A 26,890-nucleotide genomic window follows, 5' to 3' on the forward strand; every position below is an offset into this window, starting at 1 on the left:
ACAAATACACAAGGATGTGGCGGCACTCTGTGATGAGCTGCTGAAATACAAGCCACGGCATCACATCACATCCAGTCGTATAAAAGTGAGCGCATTTTTTTGGAAAAAAAATGTGTTCGTGCATGCCATTGAAATGCACGATAAACTCTGCTCATCAAAACGCTACCACGGAGAAAATGTATTGGCCGAGACCGTGCCAATGGACATGTGTTACGTGAAGATGAATATAAAAATGTACACTCGGGCAACGCTTGGAAAATAATACCGAAGCAGTAGACGTTTCGCCTTTCTCGAGACATATTTGAGCTACATTATTAGTGAGCACTCTAACTTTGCAATTGTTTTTTTGTTAAGTTCATAAACAGTTACGTTGAATATTCTTGGTTCTTTCGGTAAAGTCACGTAGAAGGGAAACAATAAAATAATTACAACTCTGACTGGAAATCACGCTTCGGCTGAATTTGGTTTGATAGAAAATTATACATGTAGCGACTTGCACGAGCAGTGGTGAATGAGACATTTATTTCGAAAGAAATTTGGGTCCTGTGGGTCCAGAAAATGTACCCGTTGTGGAATGGTCATCACTATTGCACGATAACTATGGGTGCAGTATATCACAAAACGTAGAGAGACCCTGCTCTAAAATTTATTCGAGAAAAAAAATTGCTCCCACCAAAAAAGTAGTCATATTTTTGTAAATATTAATTAAGTCAGTGTATAGTATTGCTTTCCCAAACTTGACCTTGAAAATGTGTATTAGATTATGTTGTTGTTGTATGAGTGATTACCACGATATAGTACCCTCTTCAAATATTTAACGTGTTCTGTGCATCGATAGTAAAGAGTGCCACTGACATTCAAATCGTTCGTGGGGCCTCCGATTGTAAATAATTGTTCCGGTGTGAACCATAATATATTCATAAACTCATTATTTAGAGGCTGAGAAACTGATTTCTAGCAGTGAAGCGAGGGTAGATATTGAGCTCTCTACGATCCGACCGAATGAATAGCTCACAGAACAGGCAATGCCTCATTATTTAGACATCACTGCTCAAATTAACGACAGCTGCAATGTGAGCGATAACAGCAATACATTATGGATGCACTTGACCCGACTTTATGATTTGCCCGAGTGCTGAACGTGCTGTCCCGTCTTAGAGAATTGCAGAGTCCAGCTGTGCTCCAGAACTGGATTAGAATGATGGGCAGAGAGAAGGGGATTTCATCTGCTACTCCGCGCGGCGGAATCGCCTGCCAGGAAGAGGCTGTCCCACCTGTAAACCCGCCCTGGATCGCACCAGCAGGGTGCAGTGCTAACACTTTATCTCTCTGATGTTTTGCTAATACTAATTTAGTACATATGGCGGTCACGCCATGCTTATATCAAACGAAGGTGCTATGCCTCACCGACAGTCTGTGGTAGTTTTACAGGCGGGTGGCGGGTGGGGGGGCGATATTGCTGTAAGTAAAATCCCAACTGAGTAATTTGTGGGTGATTTACTTTTTTCTAAAATTGGAACATTTGGACCCGTGACCATGGCACACGATGGGCCCACTCTTTTGAAATGACGTCACGGGAGCTCTCACGATCACTGTTAAGCAGGTGGCGCGGATACACCAGGGCGGCTTGCCGGAAACGAACTGCAGGCATCAACAGCAAGGGACGAAGGCGCCGTCGCTTGTTGTCCTTCTCCCACACCGCCGATTAGCACGCTTGGCTCCGTACGGTGCGGAAGAAGTTCAACATATGGTGACATACATGTGACGTGCTTTTGGGTTCTTCAGCGCGGTGTCCAAACGTTTTCACTCCCCGTTGCTGGGAGCTTCTCCGGGAACGGAATTCCACTTGAACAAGCTCCGAGCACGTGGAAGTGAAATCTCGGGAATGACCGTGAATTCGGTTGAATGCCATTAAATACAGTTCCTGAAAAAAGCTCCCAGCACCACGTGGCCAAATGTCAGACCTAACGAGCGAACAGCACACGATACAACCCCAAAAAACCACATCGCAGAGCCGAAAATCGACTCAACAATAACCCACGTCGTTGGAAACGCTTAACATAATGCGCTTGCCCCAATTAACTTTTCTTTTGCAAAGTGTTTTGCTTCAAGGCTTTTAGAATGTTCCAACGAGAAAACTGTGGCTGTAATGCAATGCACATTACAATGTATTTGGGAAGTTTGCTTCAATCATCGTTCACTAAAGTGGAACAGAAACAACATACTTTTGTAAAACTTTCTAAGACATAGCCGGGGGTACAGCTGCGAGATTACAAAACTGAGGCATTGACCCGGATGTTTGTGCGACAAAGGAGGCCAGAGGCTGAAAATGCTCTTAGCCAGCTGCCGAAGATGGCATATTGCATTGTGTTGTCATTTTAGTGCACTCACTGGGACCGTTGCTACAAATGGCTCCCAAGATCTGGTGTAAAGCCAGCAGCTAACGTGGAGATAATGAAATGCACGAAGCTTCCCATTGCTACACCAAATCGCGTTGGTTATTTGTGGTGTATCCCGTGTTGCCCTTGCGATGCTGGCGATGAGAGAACCACGTGACTGGGTTTATCCTGCTTCATAAGTGTGGCTGCCAATTTAAACAAAAAAATTTTAAATGCACATTACCACTTTTTTTGTTCACGAAGACGAGTAAATGTATTTTATGAGTGTGAGGTAGGGGATTCTGTTTGTTAACTCCTTAATATTTAAAGTTGTTCTTAACTGGCACAAAGACAAAGATCCTCCGTATCGCCTTAACAGACGGTATAGGTGAGTGCCTATGAAGGCCAGCACGACACACGGTGGCGTGGGTAGCCAGCACCATGCCCCGGCCGCCTTTGTCTCCACTGTGGCAATGTTTTAATCGTCACAGATTTTGGCCGTGAGCAGGAAATCGAACTCAGGCTTCCAGGTTCATACCACAGCGTGCTAACCTCTTCATTACCGCACCCCACTTAACGGGCACACACGTACATACAAACACACGCGTGCACATGTGCATGCTCGCATGCGTACGCAGTATTCACTAGCGGTGTGACGACACATTAGTTAATCGTTCTAGTCCGCGAGACGTGAATAAAATAGTGCGTCTAACAATCATTTGATTTGTAATTTGTATGTCGCATGCAAATGAGTTCATGATGACCCCTTCACTTCATCACAATCTACATCTAGTTACTAAGTGTCCACCGTTACACATTCGCTGTAAACATCTCTGAAAAGTCACTCCACATCTCCCGAAGAAGCTCTTCACTTTGGCATCATAGTTTAAAAATATTGCTATTCCTCCATACGACGTCGTCATCGTCATCATCGTCATTCACCACACTTACGAGGATCAATTCCTGAATCTAATTGTGATGCTAAATCGCGCAAATTCATTGAGTCGCGAGGAAGCAAATCATCCCATCCCGCACATTCACGTGCGGGTGTGCATTATAAGATGAAGCTCAGCTTTATTTGGCCAGACTTGGAACTCCTCGCCTCAATCCACCATGCGCTCCCTCTTCGACGATCATCACGGTGCGTGGGCAGATAGCCCGCAGGTGTCCACTGCACAACATGTAATTTCAAACTTGATTTGAAGCTTTCGTGACTGCAGGGATTTCTCTTCGGTTCTATGTCATTTATGTTCTTGGTTCTTTCGCTAAAGTCACCACGTAGAAGGGAAACAGTGAAATAATAAAAATATAAAACAATAAAATTCTCACGACGTTTCGACTGCAACACAAGCAATCATCATCAGGTGTGAAAACCACAGCAAGAAATTTTGAATCAAAATCTATGTAATTTGTTTCCACTTTCCTCTGTTTTGTGTCAGTATTGCTCAAGTTTCGGGCACTTCTTTCTGGCACCAATCTTTTATGTTGTCGTCATCAAGCCATTCTCCGTTAGGTCTTCCTTTCTTTCCGGTTCCTTCTATTTTCTACAAACAGCAGCAACAACAACAGCAACAACAACAACGACAACAACAACGCATTTTAATGTTCTTGTTGTTGTCCCCTACCATCACCTATTTAAGTTCCAAAAGTAATAATAATTTAAATTTATGAAGGGCCCCTTAAACAGTCGTCCTAAGGGCACCATGCATGGAAAGGCGGAAATAGTTGAACATCAAACAAGAAGAGAAGAAGAAGGAGTGGAGAAAGACGTTTGCAAATAACTAAAAGAGAGAACATGCCAATTTAAACGGGTCGCTTTTCCGTCGAGATTTGAAGATCTGCAGGTGCCTCGGTAAGTCCCCTGACCTCGAAGGGCAACGAGTTCCAGAGTTGAGGTGCCACGATCATCACCCCGAGTGTGAAACCTCAGGCCGTGGTAGCAGCGAGCAGGGCACGAGCTGAGGACCGTCACGATCTCGATGGGACGTTAAGTCGGCGGTTCCCAACCTCTTTGAGCGTGCGGACCCCTTTTCAGCCTCCGAACATTCCGCGGACCACCACCAGACGCTGATACCGGTAGTTAATTGAAATTGTACATTTCCTTGGTGAGGATGTTATAATTCGAATTGTTATTTTATTGTTTTCCACAAGCGACCCCCCCCCCCCCCCAATGTATTAGTAGCCTCACGGCTCACCACAGGTCAATGGACCGTAGGTTGGGAGCCGCTGTCCTGAGTCGACTCACCTCTCCCTTCACACCTGATGATGATTACTTGTGTTGGAGTCGAAACGTCGTGAGAATTTTATTGTTTTATATTTTTATCATTTTGTTTCCCTTCTACGTGACTTTACCGAAAGGACCAAGAATATGAATCCCTGCAGTCAACAAAAGCTTTAAATCACAGTTGAGATGGTTGTGGACTTCAGGAAGAATACAGCCCCACTCACCCCCATCACCCTGTGCGACTCCGCAGTGAAAACTGTAGAGTCCTTCCGCTTCCTGGGCACTATTCTCTCCCGGGACCTCAAGTGGAAACTGAACATCAGCTCCCTCACCAAGAGAGCTCAACAGAGGATGTACTTCCTACGGCAGCTGAAGAAAGTCAACCTGCCAAAGACAATGATGGTGCACTTCTATACAGCGATCATTGAATCCATCCTCACCTCCTCCATAACCGTCTGGTACGCTGCTGCCACTGCCAAGGACAGAGCAGACTGCAGCGTATCATCCACACTGCTGAGAAGGTGATTGCCTGCAATCTACCAACCCTCGAGGACCTGCACACCTCGAGGACCATGAGGCGAGCAAGGAAGATTGTGGCCGATTCCTCCCACCCTGGACACTCTCTGTTCCAGCTACTCCCCTCCGGCAGAAGGCTGCGGTCCATCAGGACCAAAACCTCACGCCACAAAAACAGTTTCTTCCCATCTGCTGCTGGCCTCTTCAACAAGGCCAAGGGCTTACACTGACTTTAACATTTTATCTACAAAATCACACCTTGCCATATTTACACTATGTTACCCTATTTGTATTTTTTTATTTTTAGATTGCATCTTATAGCTACTTTATTTTCAATATTTATTCAAAATTTTACATACTTTAGCCCCTTAGTGTTAGTTAGACTTTGTACCTTTAGTATAGTTAGACTTGTATACCACTTATTTTAGATTTAAGATTACTATATGTTGAATGTATGCACCTTCCTGCCAAAGTAAATTCCTTGTCTGTGCGAACTTTCATGGCAAATAAAACCCTTTCTGATTCTGATATAACTTACAGATACAAAGAAAAATGTGTGCCTCGGACCTTGAAAGGCTTTTTTTTCCAACAGTGGCTCAATACATCCTTGTTTTCTGTTTTATCCCACGGACATGCCTTGCTAGAGCCCTCCATTCACAATAAATATATTTTTTATATGTATTTTTACTTGGCCCATAATACAAAGAACGTATTCAAAACGTACGTTTAAAAAGTACAGGCGTTAGCTTGCTGTATGTTTCCTCGCATGACCTTGCATTGCAAGGGCATTTTCGCAAAGTGCTACACAGCCCAGAGCGTACGAATTCAAATGCATTGCTGACTGCGTCCCATACAGAAAAAGTTAAATCAGCCCTGAAACATTGTGTTCATTTTGGTAAAATGCATTTCTGAACTTTACTCAGATTTATATAATCGTGACCTTTTGAATACACTGTGGTTAAATTGTGTGCAAGTTAAACATGAGCGCGTGGCTCAGGCGTAATGCCCATGTCACAGCACAGGGACAAACGATTTTGAAATATTTTTCCTGGTTCAAGTGCTTAGATGACCACTTGAAGTGATCCCATCTTCATAAGTGACTTGTTTGATTGTTTTCAGGACTGTCAGTAATTGCCGAACAAAAAATACCATCAAATAATCACAGTCATGTATTTACAGCTCATCCCTTTTACCCCAGTTCTGATCTATTTGGATGAATATTTCTATAAACACATTAAACAAAATGAAAATCTTTCAGGGAGCCGTGCTTGTGGATGTGGTAAGAGAGGCCTAGCTAAAAAAAGTGGAAACTGCTGGGATCATTCCCAAGAGTGGCCCCAGTCATGTTCTGTGGTCTCGTGAAGGTGTGTAATGAGGATTTCTGCACTCTTTCGTGTTTGTGCTGATATCTTTATGAATGTACATCTGTACTATCAATAAAAGAGCAACGTTGGCACGATTTGCTTATTGCATTAGAGTTTTATTGGCCAAACCCATGAACAATCTCTTAGTATGGTGTTCCTTATTTTTCAGTTTATAAGTATTGTTTAAAAAAACAATAATTGCGTGAATGTTCTTAGTGGAAAGTTAGGGATAGAGTGGATTAGTGAGGAGGTGGGTGGACGCATCATCATCATTATTATGTTTTTGTGGTGCAAATGTCCAAACCCGCCAAAGGCGATGGTGTTTTTTTACAGCGAGCTGGCGGTATTACGCGCGAGGTTTTACACGCGAGGTTTTACACGCGAGCACAGCACGCGGGTCGCCGTGAGCCACGGGTCGTAGTCGGGAGTCGATTTGTGTCTGTAGAAGCTGGTACGCCGCCGATCGGCGAGATTGGACGGAGCTGATCGATGGGAGACTCTTGAAGACGAGCAGGCACGTTGGGCTCATTTTGTACAATTTGTCGGGGCGAGTTGCCTCTTGATTTTGCCTATGGCCAGCGCAGTTTCGGGCGTCTCCGGCCCAAAGAGCTGGAACACGCTACCGGCTCACGTGCGGGTCCATCCCCGCGAGCCTGAGCCAGTTCTGCAATAGATTCTCAATGCTCCGTGGTTAACTTCTTCTTTAAACCTTGATACCGTGTCCAATTACATCCATCGGTTAAGGAAATAATCTGGCACGCCCGTGAAAGGGAAATGAACACGTTCGAGTGGACGACCGTATTACTATTTTATCGTTCCGTGCAGCGTGACCACATCCATTTGCATTGCCCTCCCTGGGGCTGTACTCCCAGGGGGGGGGGGGGCATTTGTGCATAGAAAATAAAACGGTGGAAGTGGCCAGTGGATGAACCCAGAGAGTGCACTCGTCCGTGCACTCGCCATCACCCCGAAGATGATGGACCTCGTGGGGTTCTCGGAATCTAACCAGAGTTGAAGCTGGAAGAGCTTACTTACGTGGGAGGCTGATTGGGAGTAGGTATTGAAGGTGTAGCCGGCGCCTGGCTCTGTCTCTCTCTCTCTCTCTCAATCCAGCCGTGAGAGCAACAGGCCGGATAAAAAAAAACACTTTTGAAAATGTGGCAGATGGTATGGTGGCAAGAGGGGGCTGCAATACGATAAAAATCTGACTGAAGTAAAAACGGCGCTTAAGCCAGTCAAAGAAAGGGATGAAAGGGGGCATGCCATCGTTGGCATTGATTACATGTTATTGATTCTGCTAAATGATTTTGCCGGCAGAAAGTGCAAAATGTTACTGCTAAGTTTTACAAAAACTGAAAATTATTCATTACAATCTGCCCACGACGCCGCCTCTCGCCGCTCCACGCTCTTGCTCTTAAAGAGTGTTAGCAGCGACCGACATCAAAAACACTATCTTAATTTTTTTTAAAACCCCTTTACTTTTGCTCCATTGACCGCGGGTTTTAAGTTGAAATGAAAGATGGTGGGCCCAAGAAGCGGGCGAATTGACAGGGCAGAATCGTTGTTTTGGGGGCAGAATATTCTTTATGGATCACAATTAGCGATCCAAAACACCTTAAACATGCCCCCTTTGATGCTATAACACCATATACGGCCAAAGACACGCACACTTCCAAGAGCCCGCTTTCATTTAATGTCAGCTTTTATCGTATTCCAGCGCCACGGTGGCTAGGAGATGTTAACTACCTCGCCTGGTGTACAGAAGGTCGTGGGTTCAATCCCAACCCTTACACCTGCTGTATATTTGGAGTTTGCGTGTCTCTTTCATCATCATCACGGTGGCTCGGAGATGTTAACTACTTCGCCTGGTGTACAGGAGGTCGTGGGTTCGATCCCAACCCTGACGCCTGCTGCTATATATTTGGAGTGTGTGCAAGTCTCTCTCCCCCCGTGGTCACGTGAATTTTTCCTCCGGGTCCTCCGGTTTTCCCCTCCACATTTAGAATCGACATCACGCGTTTAGATTATTTGGCTGCTCTAAATTTCCACGCGATGAGCCCACTTCGTTGGAGCCGTCATTTGCGGTGGCCAGGTCGCCTCTGAAAGAGAGCTACGTAGCTCAGTGGGGCCTTACCTGGCAAAGCAAAAAGAGTAAATGATGGAAGCCCTGTACATTGCGTTCTAGCTCCACCGCAACTTTCTAAGAGCCCTGTTAGGGCCACAAAAAAGCAGCAGCACACGTGTGGTTCTGGTAACGGCTTTACTTTATTTTAAAAAAGGTCCTCTGGGAACGCACTTAAGCGATCGACTTTGACCACGATGGGGGGTGGAGGGGGGGTCTCCTCTCGCGGTGTCACGGACCTCACATGGACGATGTCAGCACGTCCAAAATATCTTTCCCCTTGCGGATGCTGACCTCTTCACGGGTTGTTGAGACCCCTCGTTGTTAGCAGGAAAACAATGTTTTCCGCACTTCGTATCCTCGTGAAGGATTATCATCATCGGGTGTTTTCCATGACCGGGGGCACGCGTGGTGACCCAGTTCATCGAAATTGATTTGGCGGCTGAACGCGGAGTGAGCACGAGGCGCTTCGGATTTCACGTTCGCCAACCTCCAACTTGTTGAAGGGTGCGATTCCATTCGGTAGCTCAATAATAAGCTGGTCATCCACACGGATTATAAGCAATGTGGGTCTGTTTGGTCCGTGTGCTGTACGTCCAGCTAACAAGTCCACTGGTTGTGTGAAGTCCGGCGCAAGAAAGGATGAGTGGCTTCACTCCCTTCACTTCATTGGTTTCGATTTTCTGACTTACCCTCAGTGGTTGTAGCTGATTGCCGTGTTGTCAGAGCCAAACGGAGTACTTCAGCGTCCGCTTTGCATCGGCACGCGTTTAGAACATTTGCGTGCTATTAATTTCCACGTGACAAGCCACTTCGTTTGTCATTTGTGGCCAGGTCGTTTCTGAACAAGAGCTACAGTATACAGCTCAGTGGGCCTCACCTGGTCAAATAAAAATAGTTTCGAATAGTTTAGTTAACGGGGTGCACTGACCGTTACGCTACACGACCACAGACACAGCACTCGTATTCACTCGCACCCACTCAGTGCTCCACGTGGCTCTAAGCTGTGAGCCATGTGCCGGTCCTGTATGTGTCTGGAGCAAGGGACGCGGACTAAACTACCTCCCGTCCGCTCACAAGCCAATGGCAACCCAGCGGTGTTCACGCCGCTATTTGCACAAAATTCAGTCCCGTCCGTGCCGCAACGACTGAACGCAATTCCTACAGACTCGTTTGGCGAAGGGACGCGATCACATGAACACACCCGCACGCCGTTGCACCTTTTACCGACACTCCACTCCTCCGCCCGCCATCCAATTGTAATATGAATTCTGTGCGTGCCCGCCAGCCAAAGGTGGGGTTGACGCAGAGTGTGCCCGCTGTGGGCGTCTTTTTCTGACGTTAAAAATGTCTCTTTCTGTTGCAGTTTACCCGGGCAGGCGGAACAGGCAAACGTGCGTACGCAAGAGTCTCATCTGCGCGTTCGCCGTGGCGTTCATCATCAGCGTCATGCTCATTGCCGCCAATCAGATCCTGCGCAGCGGCATGCAGTGAGAACCCTGGCTCTCCGTGGGGGGTCGGAGGAAACCACGTGGAGCGGCATCTGTCGGATTCTCTCTGTCTCAAGAGGCCCGCCGAGAAATTCAAGCCGAGGGAGGCGTCATCAGCGGGACCAGTGCAACGTCACCTTAGCTTTCCTAAATGTGTATGATTGGGTAAAGTATTTATTTTTCGATTTATAACAAAACAAAAAAACATGCTCTTGGCGAAAGGCACCGTTGTGGCATACTTAACCTTCATTGGACTCTGTTTTTTTTTGCGTGTGCTCCGAGCAAGGAAGGTTGGCTGCCTTTTGGTGGCGTGGAATATCTCACGCTAACAGCTCTCATTGCCCAAGAGCAGGCGGGATCACTGTCTTGTGTTCCACAGTGGTTTTGTCCACTATAAACAAGACGGGCAGCGGCGTCGCACAGCCGTGTTTATCTGCTGACACAACTGCTGACGCCAAGGACTGCGGTTGCGTGGAAATTGCACACTTTAATACACCGGGAAAAGAAAACAAAAAAAAAAGAAGACGAACACGTGTGGATTGGATGTGTTACTTACCTAAGGGAGTATGCAATGTTTGTATATAAGAGCGACTAGGCACTTCACACGGCGAGGGTTGCGAATGCAGTTGTGTGCGACCTTTGTCCGGCAGTGCACTGCGTTGACTGCATGTGCACACTGCACTAAGTGCATGCAGCCCACCGGATTCCCGGGCCACCATTGCTTCGAAGCTACGAGGTCTTCATTTCAGGGCCAGAGAGAGTGAGAGGCGTTCAGCCATGCAAGTCATTTCTGCTCCACGGACAGCGGCATTTGCTGGCGGTTCGCTGCGACCAACGCTATTTGCTCCTTATGGCAAAGAACAACCTGCAATAGGACAGCTCCGCAAAAAAAACAACGCAGAGGATTCAGCGTCAGCGTCATTTTCTGTTTTTGTTTTTTTATATTTTTCTTAACGATCGTGAGTTATGCTCATTAAATGAATTATGATTGCTCAACCAAACCCGTCTCTTTGGAGACGCAAGTGTATATTTCTATAAAAGCTGCCCGCATTTCACGTCGACCAACTACAGCAGTTGACCGCGCCTTATCGCATCCAACAGCGCGTGCGTTAGAAAAAAAAAATCAGCAGAGCTTTGTTGTTGTTGCTGATGCTGCTGACGACTGAGGCCTTTGGATTCGGCTCGGGAGGGACGGGAGGGACGGGGGGCCGCGTCCACTGACCGCTTAACCGAAACAACGTGGGCCCAATCAGCGGGTGGCCCACCGACGGTCTCGCTCACGCGGGCGATTTGACTTGTCCCAGCCGCCTGTCATCGCCCTGTTTGCATCGGCTTGATCAAGTACCCTTCCAGCCGCCGACTCTGTGCGTCTCTAAACTTGCAGGAGGCCAAGCTGGCGCGCGAGAAGTGCCGTGTTGGTTGCTTCACAATTTGGTTGACGAAAGGCAGTCCAGTCAGACCTCATACAGATCCCGCATTTGTAGAACAGCACAACAACAATAAATTGATGTTATTTTTCTCGGCTGTTATGCCGCTGAAATCTAAATGAATCTCACCGGCGTAATAACTAAGCGTAGAAATGTAGTTTATAAAAAATATATATAAATGACGTGTGTTAATAACACACGTGAAGGAGTAATAACACGCAGTACATTTTGCCACTTTTATGAAATACTCGTTGATGCAACCCAGAGATTGTTAAACAGATGTACGCATAAATACCGTAAATTACAAGTTTCTCCACTTCATACGTGATGCTAATTAGAGTTACTTTGCCTTGATCCCAGTTGAAGAAGTAACGCCTCTGAATCTAGATTTTAAGTTTTCGTGACTGCAGGGATCTCATACATACTCTTTGGTTCTTTCGGTAAAGTCACGTGGGTATAAAACAAAATAAATTAAATCACGACGTGGGCACTTCAGAAATTTGTTTATTGCTGTGGTTGTTTCCACATGATGACGGGCACTTGTGTTGTGCCCGAAACGTCGTGATTTAATCGATTTTGTTTTATGCCTACGAGACTTCACCGAAATAACCAAAGAGTAACGTCTCTGAAATTCCCGACGATGTTTTCGCGCGTAAAAGAAACCTGCCACCCCGTCAAGGTCTTTGTCGCATGCCCCTTTGGAAAACGATATGACGAAAAAAATGGTTTGCAAACTAAAAAAAAGAGATGTTGCACAATATTTTGTAGAAAATAATAAGCGTCACCTGTTATATTTTTGATTTGTTACGATGTAATATTATCCCAATTGTTTTTTTTGGGGGGGGGGGGGTGGGCAGAAACCATTAGCGGTGTTTATCGGGTTGCTGAAACGTTGAAGAATCCAAAAAAAACGTTGACCTAGTTTGTGAAATAAAGCGAGTGAAGCTGTCAATGACAGATTATGCGTGAAAAAAACAAGCAAACGCACTTGGAAAGGTTTTATTTTAATGGAAAAAATGTAACGTCAATCAATTAGTTCGAACAAAAAAAAAGAGACCACAACAATTTGTTTCTCAGTATACCAAGAGCAATATTGCGTTTTGTTCTTTCTCCGGAACAAAATTCAACGTTCTTTTGTTCGATTCATTCCACTGGGAGATCCCCCCTTGGATCGGTCAAACAGAAAACTTACAACGCGTAGAAAATAAAATAAAAACTATGAAATGTTTGGATGATATGAATAGATTCTTTTTTAAAGACACACACACACATTTTATTACATAACTCTTTAAAGAGATGGCGATTTCCCTGGAATGACATTCACGTGAACTGCTGTCCATGGGGTTTTTTTTCTGGGGGGAGGCATTGTCACAAAGCATCAGCAGGAATGTGTTAACTCGATGGTCTCACATTTATTAGAAAAGCTCTGTGTTTAAGTTGAGTTGTAGCCTAGGATTGCACTATAACTTAACGTGACCATTATTATTAATCAGGTTGCCTGCACCTGTATATATTGTATCATATTGACTTAAACAAAAAAAATCCATGCAATAAACATTTTATTTTAATAGCTGCCTGACTTCATAATGATGTAGGGTTAAAAAATGTTTTAAAGATAAAAAAACAGTGCAAATAAGTAATACATCGCACTGTGCGCTCACTCAAAGATGAACTTTGTAGGCTTTGCAAAATATATAGACAGAGAATTCATGCTTTGTAAATTATACATACTGTTTCTGAGCTTTGAAAACACGGTGTGTGGAATATATCCATACAATGTGCATGTATTACCCTATACTCTAGTGTATAGTGTAAATACATGTACATATATACTGCGTGATGTATATACATTTTGTGCTTCGGGGTACACGTACAAAAAAGGGCTTAAAACAGTCAATTGCACCACGTAATAAGTATGTATCAGCAACGTCTCCTACTTGTGCATGTTTGTTCTAAGTTAACCCTTCACAGTATATACGCAGTACGTGTACATAAATCACAGCAGCCATTGTCAAAAAAAAACGTGTCCTAATTTGTCTCCACGTTTCCAGGACAGATCTCTTTAGTCGACGCTATGGTACGTGTTTATATATATTTATATGCGCGTGTGTGTGCGCTCAGTGCAATAACACGTGTGTGTGTGTGTGTTCCTCCTGCTAATGACGACGACGTAGAGACGCGTGCTGTGTGTGTATTCCCGTGGACCTGTCGTGACAGAGCGATGGACACTTCTCGGTGGTTACAACAGCTGTTGACCCTCTCGTGACATTCCCGACACGACGATCGGATATGCATTCTGTGTTTCCAATATTACGATTGTTATACTCCAGTTAAGACTTTAGCGATGTGTACAATAGCGAGGCTAGCATTATACTTGGGGGGGGGGGGATAACTTTTTTGCGGGCATTCATAATTATATGCACATAATGCTCACTTTTCCCCCCATGAATATGTTTAAATTAACCATTTATAATTCACGACTACATTAAATTACGTATACATTCAATCATGATCTCATTCAGTCTTTTCGCACACTGTTGACTCGACACGTGGATCTGCGTAACTGTTCCGCGTGTGTTTTAGACCATCGCGGCTCATACCTGGTCTCACGTGTTTAAGAAGCCTCGCCAACACAATTCAACGGTGCAGCGAGGGGCACGGGCCCCGCATGCAGGGCAGCGGCGGCTCCTCCGCTCGAGTCGAAACAAAAACACCGACGCGCGAAGATAGAGAGCACGGACCGATTCAGTTTCACAGAAACTGAAAAGGGGGAGACAACCCTGCCGTGGTTTGGTCGGTGTATGATGACGCCCTTCAATCGAGTAAAGCCTCGTGGCTTTTCAGGTTGCGAAGTTTCGACCAATTTTGTTCAAAAAAAAAAATTGGGCACGTGGGAAGAAATCCGGAGTAGCCACGCTGTACGCGGGGAGTTAATCACTCAAAATGCGCCGTGCAGAATCTCTCCATTCCTGGCCACATCACGACCCTAAAGCTTCACGTACAACGTCTGGCATTTCCTCGGCACGTGTTAGCTAACCTGTCGCAATCCTGCCTCGCAACACCTCGAACGAGATTGGCAGCATTCAGGATGTTGACGGTGGTATGAAGGCCAAATTGTGAGCGAGTGGCGTCAGGAGTTTTGAATGTTTGGCGCAAGGCCCTGGGGTTTGGGTGCTGTTGTATTCAGACGCTGACGCAGTAAGCGAGCGTCCACGTGGGAACAGCTTCGGGTTTTCCCGTGACGGGGCAATGCTTAACCACTGCAAACGACTACGCTGTATCACGTGATTTAGGGTTCGTGCTAACCGTGTCGTCCGTCTGTTTCTTCTAAATATCGTTAAAGTAGTGATTATCGTTATTTTTTTGGCAGATTTTATCGCCTAACAATTTTTCTTCTGAAATAACGAAAGCACAATTATAATGTTTTTTTTTACAAACGGAATAGCTATAACCCGTTAAATTAGTGATTTGACAAATGTTTTCTGGAGTATATGATTGAATGGCAGTGACGTGACCGCGTAGTTTCATAGTTCACTCAATGGCTTAATGATTTACGTGCAACTGACAGCATGCACACGAGCAGCTTGACAGGCTGCAAAGTCGCAACGTTTAAAATACCCACGGCAGGATGATGATGTTGAGTGACCTACATTTTAAGAACGTTCAAGTAATCGACATATCCACCGGAAGTACAACTAAAAAAGCATCGTAAAAACTATACAATAAAACTGAACGCTATTTTTTTTACACGTGTATCGGAAACTCATATCGTGTTCAGTTTTCATATCGTGGCAATGGATATCGTGTCACGAACAATGATGTTGAGACAACCCCCTGTGAGAGACGCCAGCCCACGGGGGCTGGCCAACAGCTCGCTCTGCCAGTGATTTTTACCCATACGACTGTGGAGGGCAAAATCTCACGAAGTCACGCTTAGGTTTACCCACTCAAATGTAGGAGGCAATTACCCATATCCATTGTTGGTTCTACTCAGAGGGTGTAAACTCCGCATGCCTATGGTGGGGCCGACCTCTCCGTAGGCCGTTGACTGTTAACGTTCCATAAAGTGGTACCTATTCGAATTCCCCAAAAATGCTATTACACAGTGTTATCTGTCACGTTTACTTTGTGGGATTTTCTTCATCAGTTCAACTCGGATTTGTCTTCAGGACGACCCATTTGAACTATGCGTACGGTGCAAAAGAAGTTCAACATACATTACATCCCAGTAACATTCGCTCATGGCCTCATTTGAAAGTTGGGGGGAGGTGGGATTGGGCCTTTCTCCCTTTAAGACTTTTGTAATCCTTCATAATGTCTGCCCATACTTTTATTTGAATTGTAAGAAACTCTCATTCAGATTCATCAATTGCGTGTGGGGATACGTATTTAAATACGGATGGAAATATTTACATACCTTGCAATTGCACCGACCACATAGATATAGGTGGAGGCGCTATAATGGCACGCTCTGATTGCTCACGGACTCACACTTTGCTGCCCAGCATCTTGGCCAGTGATCAGACCCATCTTGACAGTCTCTCACAGTACCTCAGCTCGTTCCCGGCTCCAGGTTGAGAAGGCTAAAAAAAATTACCCACGGATCTTCCAATCTCAGGTAACGCGCGCAGGTGGAGTCAATTTGGAAACTGTAATGTCATGACACTGGCTTCGCCAGGGCATTCTCAGCATGGGGACCCACATACGCGCAAAGAGACGAATTCATGGACTTACGTAGAGACCCATAGACTTCCACCTGTTGAGTCACAGGTGTGGCGTGACAGTGGTGTCTCCATCAGTGTGTCCTCCACAATGTGGGCACATGCAGCCCATGCAGCGTCCACGTGAAATTGTCTTGTAGGAACCCAGAATTGGTCAATCATCAATGAATCATCCACCAATTAATCGCACGCTGCCTCCACGTGCCAATTATCAATGCACCAATCGGGCATGCCTCATCGCCTGAGATTGGGAAAACATAATTTGAAATGTTTAGCCCCCTCAACCTGGAGATCCATGAGCGGCCACTGTATGGTGCAGTGAGGCGTGTACTCTGTGGGCAACTCAAAAGGTGTAACTTCAAGGTGCCATTTTAATCTCGCAACATTTGCTGATAAGTTTAACGTCGTAACAAAGTCACGCGTCCCTCCGTGAAGTGACATCCTCTGGTGTGGCCAAATGTACACACGGAATCGCGCGCATGATTTGATGCAGTAGTTTGTGAAATGGCGCTCTTTTTTTCCAGAAAGGACCTGGTGAGCCCTTGTGTTACTTACTTATGCCTCTGTGAAACGTAAGGCCCCTGTGTATTTGGATAAATCAGTTCCAGTTTACTTACATTGGGACAAATGTCTCTCGATTAGTATCAGTCTTTTACAACTGTTTTATTTCCCAGTTTTTCAAGTTGCATAAACGATCAAACGCATATTTCATGAGAAGTAACGAGACTCCACATTTACCAGATCAGTGCTGTGTTCTACGCTGAACACCATTTGGAGTGAGTCGTTTTCCCTCTTACAAATGGACTCATGGCCGAGGATAATTTCGCAAAACATTGATACTCATGGTAAATATTACATTTATTGCCCACTTTACACATTATACGCCGCTCATAGGTTAGAGGAAATGTATTTCACCCAAATGCACTTGCAATTGCTTGCAAGTGCATTCTTAAAACTGTGGAATAGTCAGTTGATATATTTTCCAGTGTGGTGGTCTATTTGACCTAAGAGCTAGAGATCCCCAAATCCAGTGTTGCATGGAGATAATTTTACATTGTTTTTAATTTAATAAACTGATACAAATGGCAAAGAGCTCCCATTATATAGCTGCTCAGCCCGAGCTATACATCCTCTGATACGTGCATTGCCCTTGTACTGTTCAGATTTTGGCGTTCTCTGGTCTGACACTGGTAGTGAGACTAGGCCATAATAAGGCTGTACGTCTCTGGTGTAGGCCAATCAGTTTCAAAGACAATGCATATATTATAATTATCAGATCATGTTTTGTTTGCATGTTCACCACAAATACGTGTGGTTAATGCAGACTTGATTCCTTGCAAAAGGTATCCATTTGGTGTTTGAACATCTTAACACCTGTTTTAATGCAAGAAAGGGTAAAACCTATTCTTGATGTTCATACTTTGACACAAATTAAGTTTGAAAAACAACGAACAGAATAGATGACACCGTGAACTGTCAGGTTTGGAGCAATGTTAGAGACAGTTTCGCTCGTAGAGTCAAAAGGCAATCATAGTTTGTTAGCAATAACTTCAGTATGTATTTTTTAAAGTTATTTTTGTAAAAAATACTTTCGATATCCTCCTACGTTCGTTCGTTCGTTCGTTTCTCAATCCGCTTGTCCTGTAGAGGGTTCGCGGCGGCAGCGTGTTGAGTAGTGCCAGTCCAGACCTCCCTTCCCCTGGCGACGGACTCCAGCACTACATTACTCTATACTATTACACTACACTTTCCACTACATTATTACACGATACACTACTCTACACAGTGGGACGTTGCTACTGCCCGGTAGAGTTCCAGGGACAGTCTATCGGGGGGAGGCGGGGGCATCCTTAGCAGGTGCCCGTACCACCTCACTATCTATTGGTACTAATCAGTGCCGGATTAAGCTCGTGCGGGGCCTGTAGCATATGTATTAAAGTTGCCCTAAATTAAAAAAAAAACGCATCAATATTAAAACACAATTTTTTTAACATGCATACTAAAGTAATTGTATTTTTTCATTTGCTATACAGCCAGATAATACGACAAATCGCCAACCTTAAACACCCAGTCGTTCCTAAAAGCTGAAGGCAGTATAGTACTATAGTAATAGAGCAAGTGCAGAATCACTGAACCGGAATTGATAGCTTGAAAGCATTTAGCGTGGGGTCCTTGAAAGTGCGGGGCCCGTAGCTACTACATATGTAGCTACTTTTGCTACGAGGATAATCGGGCACTGGTACTAATACAGTAATAAGGAGTAATGCCCATTTTCTTTTGTTAGTATAATTGTCATTCACTGTCGATGCACTTCCACTTTAGAAATCGTCTCTAGCTGTGGAAATTGTTAAAATCAGGTGGTGGTGGTGGTGGTGGCTACGCTCACATCCGCAATTCTTGCATCAAATTGGGGGCAAGACGAATTTTACTTTCGTGTGTTGAGAAACGTTCGGGGAGAAATTACAACTCGAGATTAACGCAAGTTCTCGAGAGGCGTCTTGAGAAGAGCTCGGCTTTGCATCGCACCGTTTAAACGTCCGTTTCGGTGCAACTTCTCCCGAATGAAATGTCAAGCGTGAGTTTCACTGCATTCTTTTTTTTTAACTAAAACATTGAGTTAAATAGATTCCATGTGACAACGACGACGATGATGATGATGATGACACAATAACGGCGAGCGACCAGGTTTCCCGCCACATGATCGCAGACAGGCGACTCTGCCACAACTCTTTGCGATACTGAACGGTTGCCGTGCAATAGCGATGATTAAAATGGAAATATACACCTGATCACACTTTTATTTCAAGTACATAAATATACATCAGTGCTACGATGAGACACGTTTGCATTGTTTTAGAATGGAATTTTCATATCAAGGGTCTTTCTTTGAACAAACAATCCAACCGGATGTTTGCTGTTCTTTTAGAAAGATTTCTGACAAAAAAAAACCCCGTTTCGGGAGGTTATTACGTTTGTTGTTCTGCTTTGCGTCGCGAGGCTAATATATTGTTACGTATCTCTGTGTGCGTGTGTGTCCGAGTTCGATTCCCGCTCGCGGCCACTAACACCAAAGACGATTATTTGAACCGGTCCCGGGCCTACCCTAGGTTGACTCGGCCTCAAATGGGTAACCGAGTGCGGTGTGTAGGCCACCCACCCCGTCCGTGTGCCGTGCCGGCCTTCATAGGCGCTTCTCGCTAACAGCACTTGCCCCAACGGTCTGCTAAAGGCTATGCGGGGGGTCTTTGTCCTGTTTGTGAGCGAAGCGAATTGGCAATTAATTATGAAATAAATGGTGGTTCATTATTTTTTAGCACTCAGCTGACAGGTTGGCATCTTTTTTAACACGTAGGCTTTCGCGGCCAATACCCATAATCCAGGGGTTTTTTTGGGGGGGGGGCGGTTTAGATCGCGTAAATGTGCCATTAAATCCACCACCACCAAACACAGCCAATTAGTAAGATTTGTCACGTAAACAGAACGCGCCAATTCGTTACTAGCACAGCAACACCGATTGTGTGCTGGAGACCAAAGCCCCAACGGTTTGACACCTTGTCTGCCGCAACTGTGATTTGAGACTAAACCAAGAGCGACCGGTCTTGAGTTGGCCGAGTTGAAACCTCGTTGAACACCGAGAGACAACACGAATAACAAACGTTGGGCCACTGGTGACATGGCCAAACGTACAAAGACCCCCACCCGCCTTATGGCCTCTTAACAGAGTGTTGTGGCAAGTGCTCGAGCGGCGGAGGAACGGCACGCGCGTGGCTTTTAGAGTTGGCCAACGCCTACCGCACAACCACGGAATCGCCCGCATTTTTGTCTCCCCGACGTTTTACGCGCACGCACCGCACCGGCGACTCATTTGAGGCCGAATCGACCCAGGCACCGGCTCGAAATAAATCGTCGCCGGTGGCTGGGTGGCCGTGAGAGCAGCGCGCTAACCGCTGCGCCACCGCTCCCCCCACGATGTCAACGCGCGCACTGGCGGTATAGTCTGGGGCAGAATTATCAAGTTCTTGGGGTGGGGGGTTCTGCTGCTGCGGGAAAGATGTTCTTCATGAAGAAGTCGCTGTGATGTTGGCTGGTTGGCGGTGATGTTAAACGTGCATCGAGATGCCCCGAGTCTCCAAAAGCAATAAAGCAATAAAAATCCGCTCATTATTTAAAGTCCGTTGTAATGTCATCAGTGATAATTGTATACAGTTGTAGATCGTAATGACTTGTCTTCACTCACAAGTGTGTTTTTATCAATGTAGTAAAAAAAATAAAAGTATCGTTCCTTTGTTCATCATAAAATATAGTTTTATACAGTACATCGTTTGTATATACTGCGTGTATAATTTATGCATATGCTGTACATTTAGACACGTGATGTGCATCGATGTCTCGATTAAAGCTCATGATTTACGTTGTTCGCGACACGCGCATCGCATCGGGCCTGTCAGAACTGGTGATATTGCAGTCGTATTATTCTACTCTAGTTCCCGTGTTGCGTTGTGAAACGTCACGTGACCTCTGCAGCCACGAGGGGCACTAAAAATTTACGACAATATCAAACAGCAGCAAAAAGATTAAAGCCTACATTTAAAAAAAATCTATCTCTTTCCTCCCGTGCACGCAAAAGTCAAGGGTGTAGCCCCGGAAACTTGCTTACTCATTCCATTATTGTCCAGGTTCATTATCAAACATATATCTATGTATCTCGTTACAGTAACATCACTGGCCCAAACGTCCTTCAAGAAGATGCACAAATAACAGACACTGCCGGATGCTGAACAGCATCAGTGATGGCTTTCGGTGGTGACCTTACACTCACGTTATACGATTATTAGTATTATTTATGGGCAGGCAGATAAAACAAAATCAAAGTAACGAGGCAACAAACATTTTTAGCCGTTCGCATCAATATTGCATCTCCCGACAGACCTCGGATTGGGCAACATTAATTATTCATGATCAAGTGGGAATCCATTGTGCCAGTGTCCTATGCGTTCTTGGCTATGTTTAAACAACAACAACAACAATACACAATCCAAGTGCGCTAATGAGCGCTGCTTCAGTTGTTTATCTTTAAGTATGTTTGCTCCTTGAACTCTATTTTACCTTTGAGAAGTTTGCCCGTAATTAATGTACTTGTGTCAATTTTTTCCCCCAATATATAATTCACCATGGGAATTGCTGTGTAAGATCAGGCTCAGAAGACTAAAACTCACAGAAGTGTGTCCAGCAGTTAATTGTATAATATATGTATGTGTTACATACACATAAAGACGTGCAGTCATGCATACATGCGGTTTGTTTCGGGTAAGAGGTATTTCGGGTTGAAACGATACAAGTACATTCTTAGACAGGCACCGATTCTCAAGCTCACGATTTCTGCATCAACTCACATATGTTGGAATGGATGTCGACAGATTCTTGCGTGTTTGATCTCTGCGGCTACTAGAGGCACTATAATTCATTGTAATGTTAAAAACAATTGATTCCTGAATTGAATCAGAGCCCAGAATTACAAGTAATGGAATCACTGGGAGGGGCGAATTGTTCCACTATCAAGTGACAGCTCGCATTTAACACAGATGGAGAGTAGCTTAGCAGCATTGAATGGACGTGAAATCTTCTGCGAAACACCACAGCTGGCCGAGAGAGACAGACTGAGCAGCCGTGCACTCTGCACACAGTGAGTTATGTTTTAATCTCCTAAACCCTGGGTTTCCACTCACAGAATTAACTGGGTATGAATATTATGTATCCAAGCCACTGAATTTCATGTCTGAAGTTATGCAGCAGCCGCGTGCCGTAAATCTCTTTATCATCTTGTTCCAATGAACATGTCGAGACATTTCTCCGTGTTGGCTATTTCTTTAAGCCGTGTGTACGATGTCTGTTCTGTAAACGGGAGGAAAAATTCCGGCGGCAAAACCTGGGATTCTCAAGCCCAATTCTTTGTGAGCCTGCTGCAGTCTTCATTGTCACCGTGGTCGCCAACGCTTTGCACGTTTACATGCAGTTTTGTAACAATGCAGGCGTCTGGCGATCAATGAAAACGAGAGCGTGCCGCACGTGCCCTGCGATGACTCGTGCGGAGCAGCGTTTGAGAGAGACCACGGATGTGGTCTCTCTCAATTGCCCCTTGTGTAATGTGTGCACGTGTGTTGAACTTCTTTCGCACCGTACGTAGCCAAACGTGCTAACCGGAGGTGCGGTGGCGGGGACAACGAACTAACACACAAAAAGCAGGTCCAAAGAAATGAGCTTTCAATCTCGATGAGCATTTAAACGTGCATAGCTCCCGTGGTTTCCTAATATCGGAAGGAAGAGCATTCCAGACGGCCGCAGAAGCGCATCTGATAGCGCGCGATGTGGTGGCTGTCTTTGTTCGATTGGTTAACGGGTGGAACGTGTGCGTGCCATGGCTCTTCAAACGATGGTCCCCAAAGCTGCACAGCCAGTTGCACTTTGAGCGTTGAAAGAGTGACCAACTGTTTTAGCATGCTATTTATTTAATCTGCTACTTACAAAAATGTATTCAATCGTTCAGCAACCTGTTCAAGAAAGAAACCGAATGTATTCATGCGTCGCAAGGCAAAAACCAATGACTGGGTGTCCCCTGAACAAAATTAATCAGGCTTCATTCCATCACCTCTCCATTTCAATTTTACCGACATTCCCAATTCGCGTACCCATTGGAAAGCATCGCTGATGTATGCACAAGGAATGGTGTCAAGAAACATTTGTGTACATTTTATGCGGAGGCTTTCATGACCGATATTAGAATCAAAATAGTTTTTTTGGGGGGAGGGGGGGGTCAGATCCCGTGACTAAAATGTTGTGTCGTACACCCTCCTCCACCCGACACAATCTATCACGTGATGAACAAAGGGGCTAATATATTACTGCTTCGGCTCACCAGTCTGTTGGAGAGCAATCCACTACGTTTAATAATTAGGTACGGACCATCATGGCTGGTAGTTACAACCAGCATCATCATTAGGCCTCGGCAAGGTAATTTACCTTTTTTCCCGGGTAAAAGGGTAAAGGTAAAGGTGTCGACATGCCAAGGGGTAAGGTAAAGGGTAGGGTAAAGGTAGCTCGGAAGAATTACCCGGTAGGGTAAAGGTAGCGCGAAGTATTAACCCGGTAAACACGGTGCCTTGCTTACTGCTAAAAGCTCCGTGGCACAGTCCGTGGCCTCCATTTAATAAGTAATATTTTTTTTTTACTTTTTTAAAAACACGCTGTTATCAAATGTACTCGTAATGGAAGAATTCCACGACTCCAGGAAGTGACCCCGAAGCTTGCCACAACGTAAGGGGACCGTGGGCAATTACAGCCAACGTCAGTTGAGCGTGGACAATTAGACCCAAGCCGAAATATAACATATATAAAAGAATGTTTAAAAATATTTTTATTTTATTTTTAATGATAGAATATAGTATTGTCATCAGTATGACATACGTATACCAAGTTCGCAGTCGAAACCACATTGGGAAGTGGGTTAAAATTGAGTTACAAGATTTGAGGATACAACAATAACAGAGTGAGTTTAAAGAAAGCGTGTTAAATTTGGAATAATCGAAAGTATTCTATATGAATAGAGCGCTCTACCTAGCATTTACCTTTTATAAACCTTGTTCATGTGTAGTACCCCAGTAATTACCCTGTAATCGGGTAATTTGTATGGGGTAAGGGTAAAAGGTAGGGTAAAGGTAGGCTCGTTGTTTTTACCTTTTACCGAAAGAACCAAAAAGAACCAAAGAAGATCATCAGGCAGTTGCCAGAATTGTGAAAAAGTCACCCAGTCTTGGGCCTTTAAAAAAATAAATTCACGCAAAAAACGGGGCAAAGACCCCAGGGCCGACCCAGGACACGCTGTCGGGACGATGTAGCTCAGCTGGCCTGGGAAAACCTGGGAATTCCCCAGGAAGAGTTGGAGTCTGTCGCCAGGGAAAGGGAGGTCTGGACCGCCACTACTCAACACGCTGCCACCGCGACCCTCACCGGCACAAGCGGATTGAGAAACGAACAAACGAAATTCATACAAACGATGAAAATAAAAAAAAGTTATCAAAACAATGAAACTCCCATGTTTTGCGGGAATATAACATAACCATCTTATACATCTAATTAACTTTGACGAATCTGTTTCACCACGTAAGTATATATATATACCGTCACATTAACATATCGAACTTAATTTATTGTTAAGATAACGTAACATAATTCACGTGAATACATTTACGCTCTTGGAATCACTTCCTGTCACCGCCTGCTCCCATGTTAGTGCATATTGATGACATCAGCGCCGCCCCACCCCACCCCCCTCCTATTTAAGGAGCAAAACTGGAGGACATTTTCACGAGCTTTGAAACTGCCTGATGATGCTGGTTGCATTTAACGGCGAAACGTCCGCACCTAGCTAGTTAAATGTGTGCCGGATCGCTGTGCCAACACGCCAGAGTATGCACATTGTATGCATGCCCACGTGAGCCAAGGTACCGATGAAAATCTACCTGAGCTCGGGTTATTATTCACACATCCAGCTCGCTCTCTTCCTGCTCACGTCCAGAGCGGTATTTCTCCACTCCGGTCCTCACCTTTTTTATCATGATTACCACTCTTTTATATGCATACACAAATTAAGCCACTGTCAATTGAATGCACCTGATGGATGGTTGGTGATCGCTGAATGTATGCACGCACGTATGTTGAACTTCTTTAGCGCCGCATGTGGCCAACCGCACTGATCGCCAGGGGCAGAGCTAGGATTCCAGGCCGGGGTGACATTCAACAAATTTTAATTTCGAGAATGATTAGAGAGTCAGGCTGTTGAACTAGACGCCATCGGTTGGCGACACGCTCTGACGATGCAGTTGCACGGAGTCCGCCAGACCGAGTGTCGTACACTTATACGCAGAATGTCACCCCCTGTCACCCCCCCTGGCTCCGCCCCGTACTGATCGCAGGTGCGATCGGTGTGGTTGGCCACGTGCTGAAGCAGTCATGAATTGGCACGTCATTGTTCATCACGTGACAACTTTATTAAATTGGCTGAGTCGGGTGGCGGAGGGTGTACGACACACATTTCACTCGATAGATCAATTATGAAATGTCCACATGACAACGAATGCCTCGTCAATATTTGCAACAGTGTAGCCAATCGCGAGCAATCTGGCCGCAAAATAAAATCGGGGGCGGCCTCGTGAGCGTGGCCCAATTCGTGAAACTTTGAAAACCATTTCTTAAACTGCAATCCTCCCACTGGGCACTCTTGTCTGCTGTATGCGTGTCTAACAAGTAACAATCTATCCGCTGTAACGGGGGGGGGGGGGGGGGGCATTGAACACAACGATGAATTCGCTGACCTGGAAAGCCCAGAATAAGGGGGAGAGAACATAGTGTCCTGGTGCATTATAACATTAAATTGCATTGACCAAATCATACAGAGCGGCTCAATCAGCGTCATCTCCATATCTCGTGTTCTGGGGATCTGAGACAGAGCATATTAATAACGTGTCGGTGGTTAACTGAATATGCAATTGCTGTAACACGTCGGTGCTTTTGTGTTTTGTGTGTGTATTTACCATACGTTGTACAGTACAATAACTATATCGTTTCATCGTGACCTTCGTTTATGGGCATTACAGTACATTGTTATATTTCCAAAGATATCCTTGTTTTGTTACGTGCATTATTAACAATAAGCAATCGCGTATGAAGGGGGGGGGGGGGTCTACATGTATATCTGTCCACTAAAGAGTCCATTTAAAAACAAATAAAGAAAACGTTCATAGTCGTTCACGGCGTGTTGAAGCTAATACAACAGTCTAGCAGTAGATACATCGATCGCACTAGTCAAGCGAGCAAATGGAGTGGGCTTCAATTCCGCTGGTTGCTTTGAGCCACTGATGGAAATTCCATTTTCTCATGAAAAAAAAATCACAAGGGCGCTATGTTCCACGGACGAGTTTAATCTGCAGCAGGTTTCACGGGAGTGAACGATACGCTATGTCATTGGCGAGTTACTTTTGAACTTGGCAAATTTGGACCGTGATGCCGACAAACATTGCCGACTCTTTTTGAACGTCATTGGATCATTGACATCCGCCGTGGAGCGGGCGGTGAATAATTGTTGTGATAAATACACCCACAATATTCACCTGCAGCGTGATTGCTGGGCATTGAACTGCAAATTCTTGCAACGAGCGGGAAATTAGTTCACTCTCTGCTACGTCACACCTCAAACCGCCCCGTGGCCGGGACAGTATTTTCACAGCACCTCGAACCATTCCGTGGCCAGGACAGTCTTTTCACAACACTTCAAACCATCCCATGGCCAGGACAGTCTTTTCACAGCACCTCGAACCATCCCATGACCGGGACAGTCTTTTCACAACACCTCAAACTATCCCGTGGCCAGGAGTCTTTTCACAACACCTCAAACCATCCCGTGGCCAGGACAGTCTTTTCACAACACCTCAAACTATCCCGTGGCCAGGAGTCTTTTCACAACACCTCAAACCATCCCGTGGCCAGGAGTATTTTCACCGCACCTCAAACTATCCCGTGGCCAAGACAGTCTTTTCACAGCACCTCAAACTATCCCATGACCAGGACAGCCTTTTCACAACAACTCAAACTATCC

At 45.2% G+C, this 26,890-nt stretch overlaps 1 protein-coding gene across 2 annotated transcripts in view; it reads left to right on the top strand.

Moving 5' to 3' along the window:
- Window positions 1-26,041, top strand: part of LOC116950145 (calcium-binding protein 7) — a 99,179-nt gene extending 73,138 nt beyond the window's left edge. For both annotated transcript variants that reach the window (XM_032967659.2, XM_032967661.2), the window contains exon 6: window positions 9,971-26,041. In XM_032967659.2, coding sequence (XP_032823550.1) covers window positions 9,971-10,098 — 128 coding nt within the window. In that variant the 3' untranslated portion in view covers window positions 10,099-26,041. The remainder of the gene's footprint in view (window positions 1-9,970) is intronic.
- The last annotated feature ends 849 nt before the right edge of the window (window positions 26,042-26,890 follow it).

This window comes from Petromyzon marinus, chromosome 38, assembly GCF_048934315.1.
Source record: "Petromyzon marinus isolate PM22_M1 ecotype Great Lakes invasive population chromosome 38, UKy_Petmar_22M1.pri1.0, whole genome shotgun sequence".
In the NCBI taxonomy this organism is placed as follows: domain Eukaryota; kingdom Metazoa; phylum Chordata; class Hyperoartia; order Petromyzontiformes; family Petromyzontidae; genus Petromyzon; species Petromyzon marinus.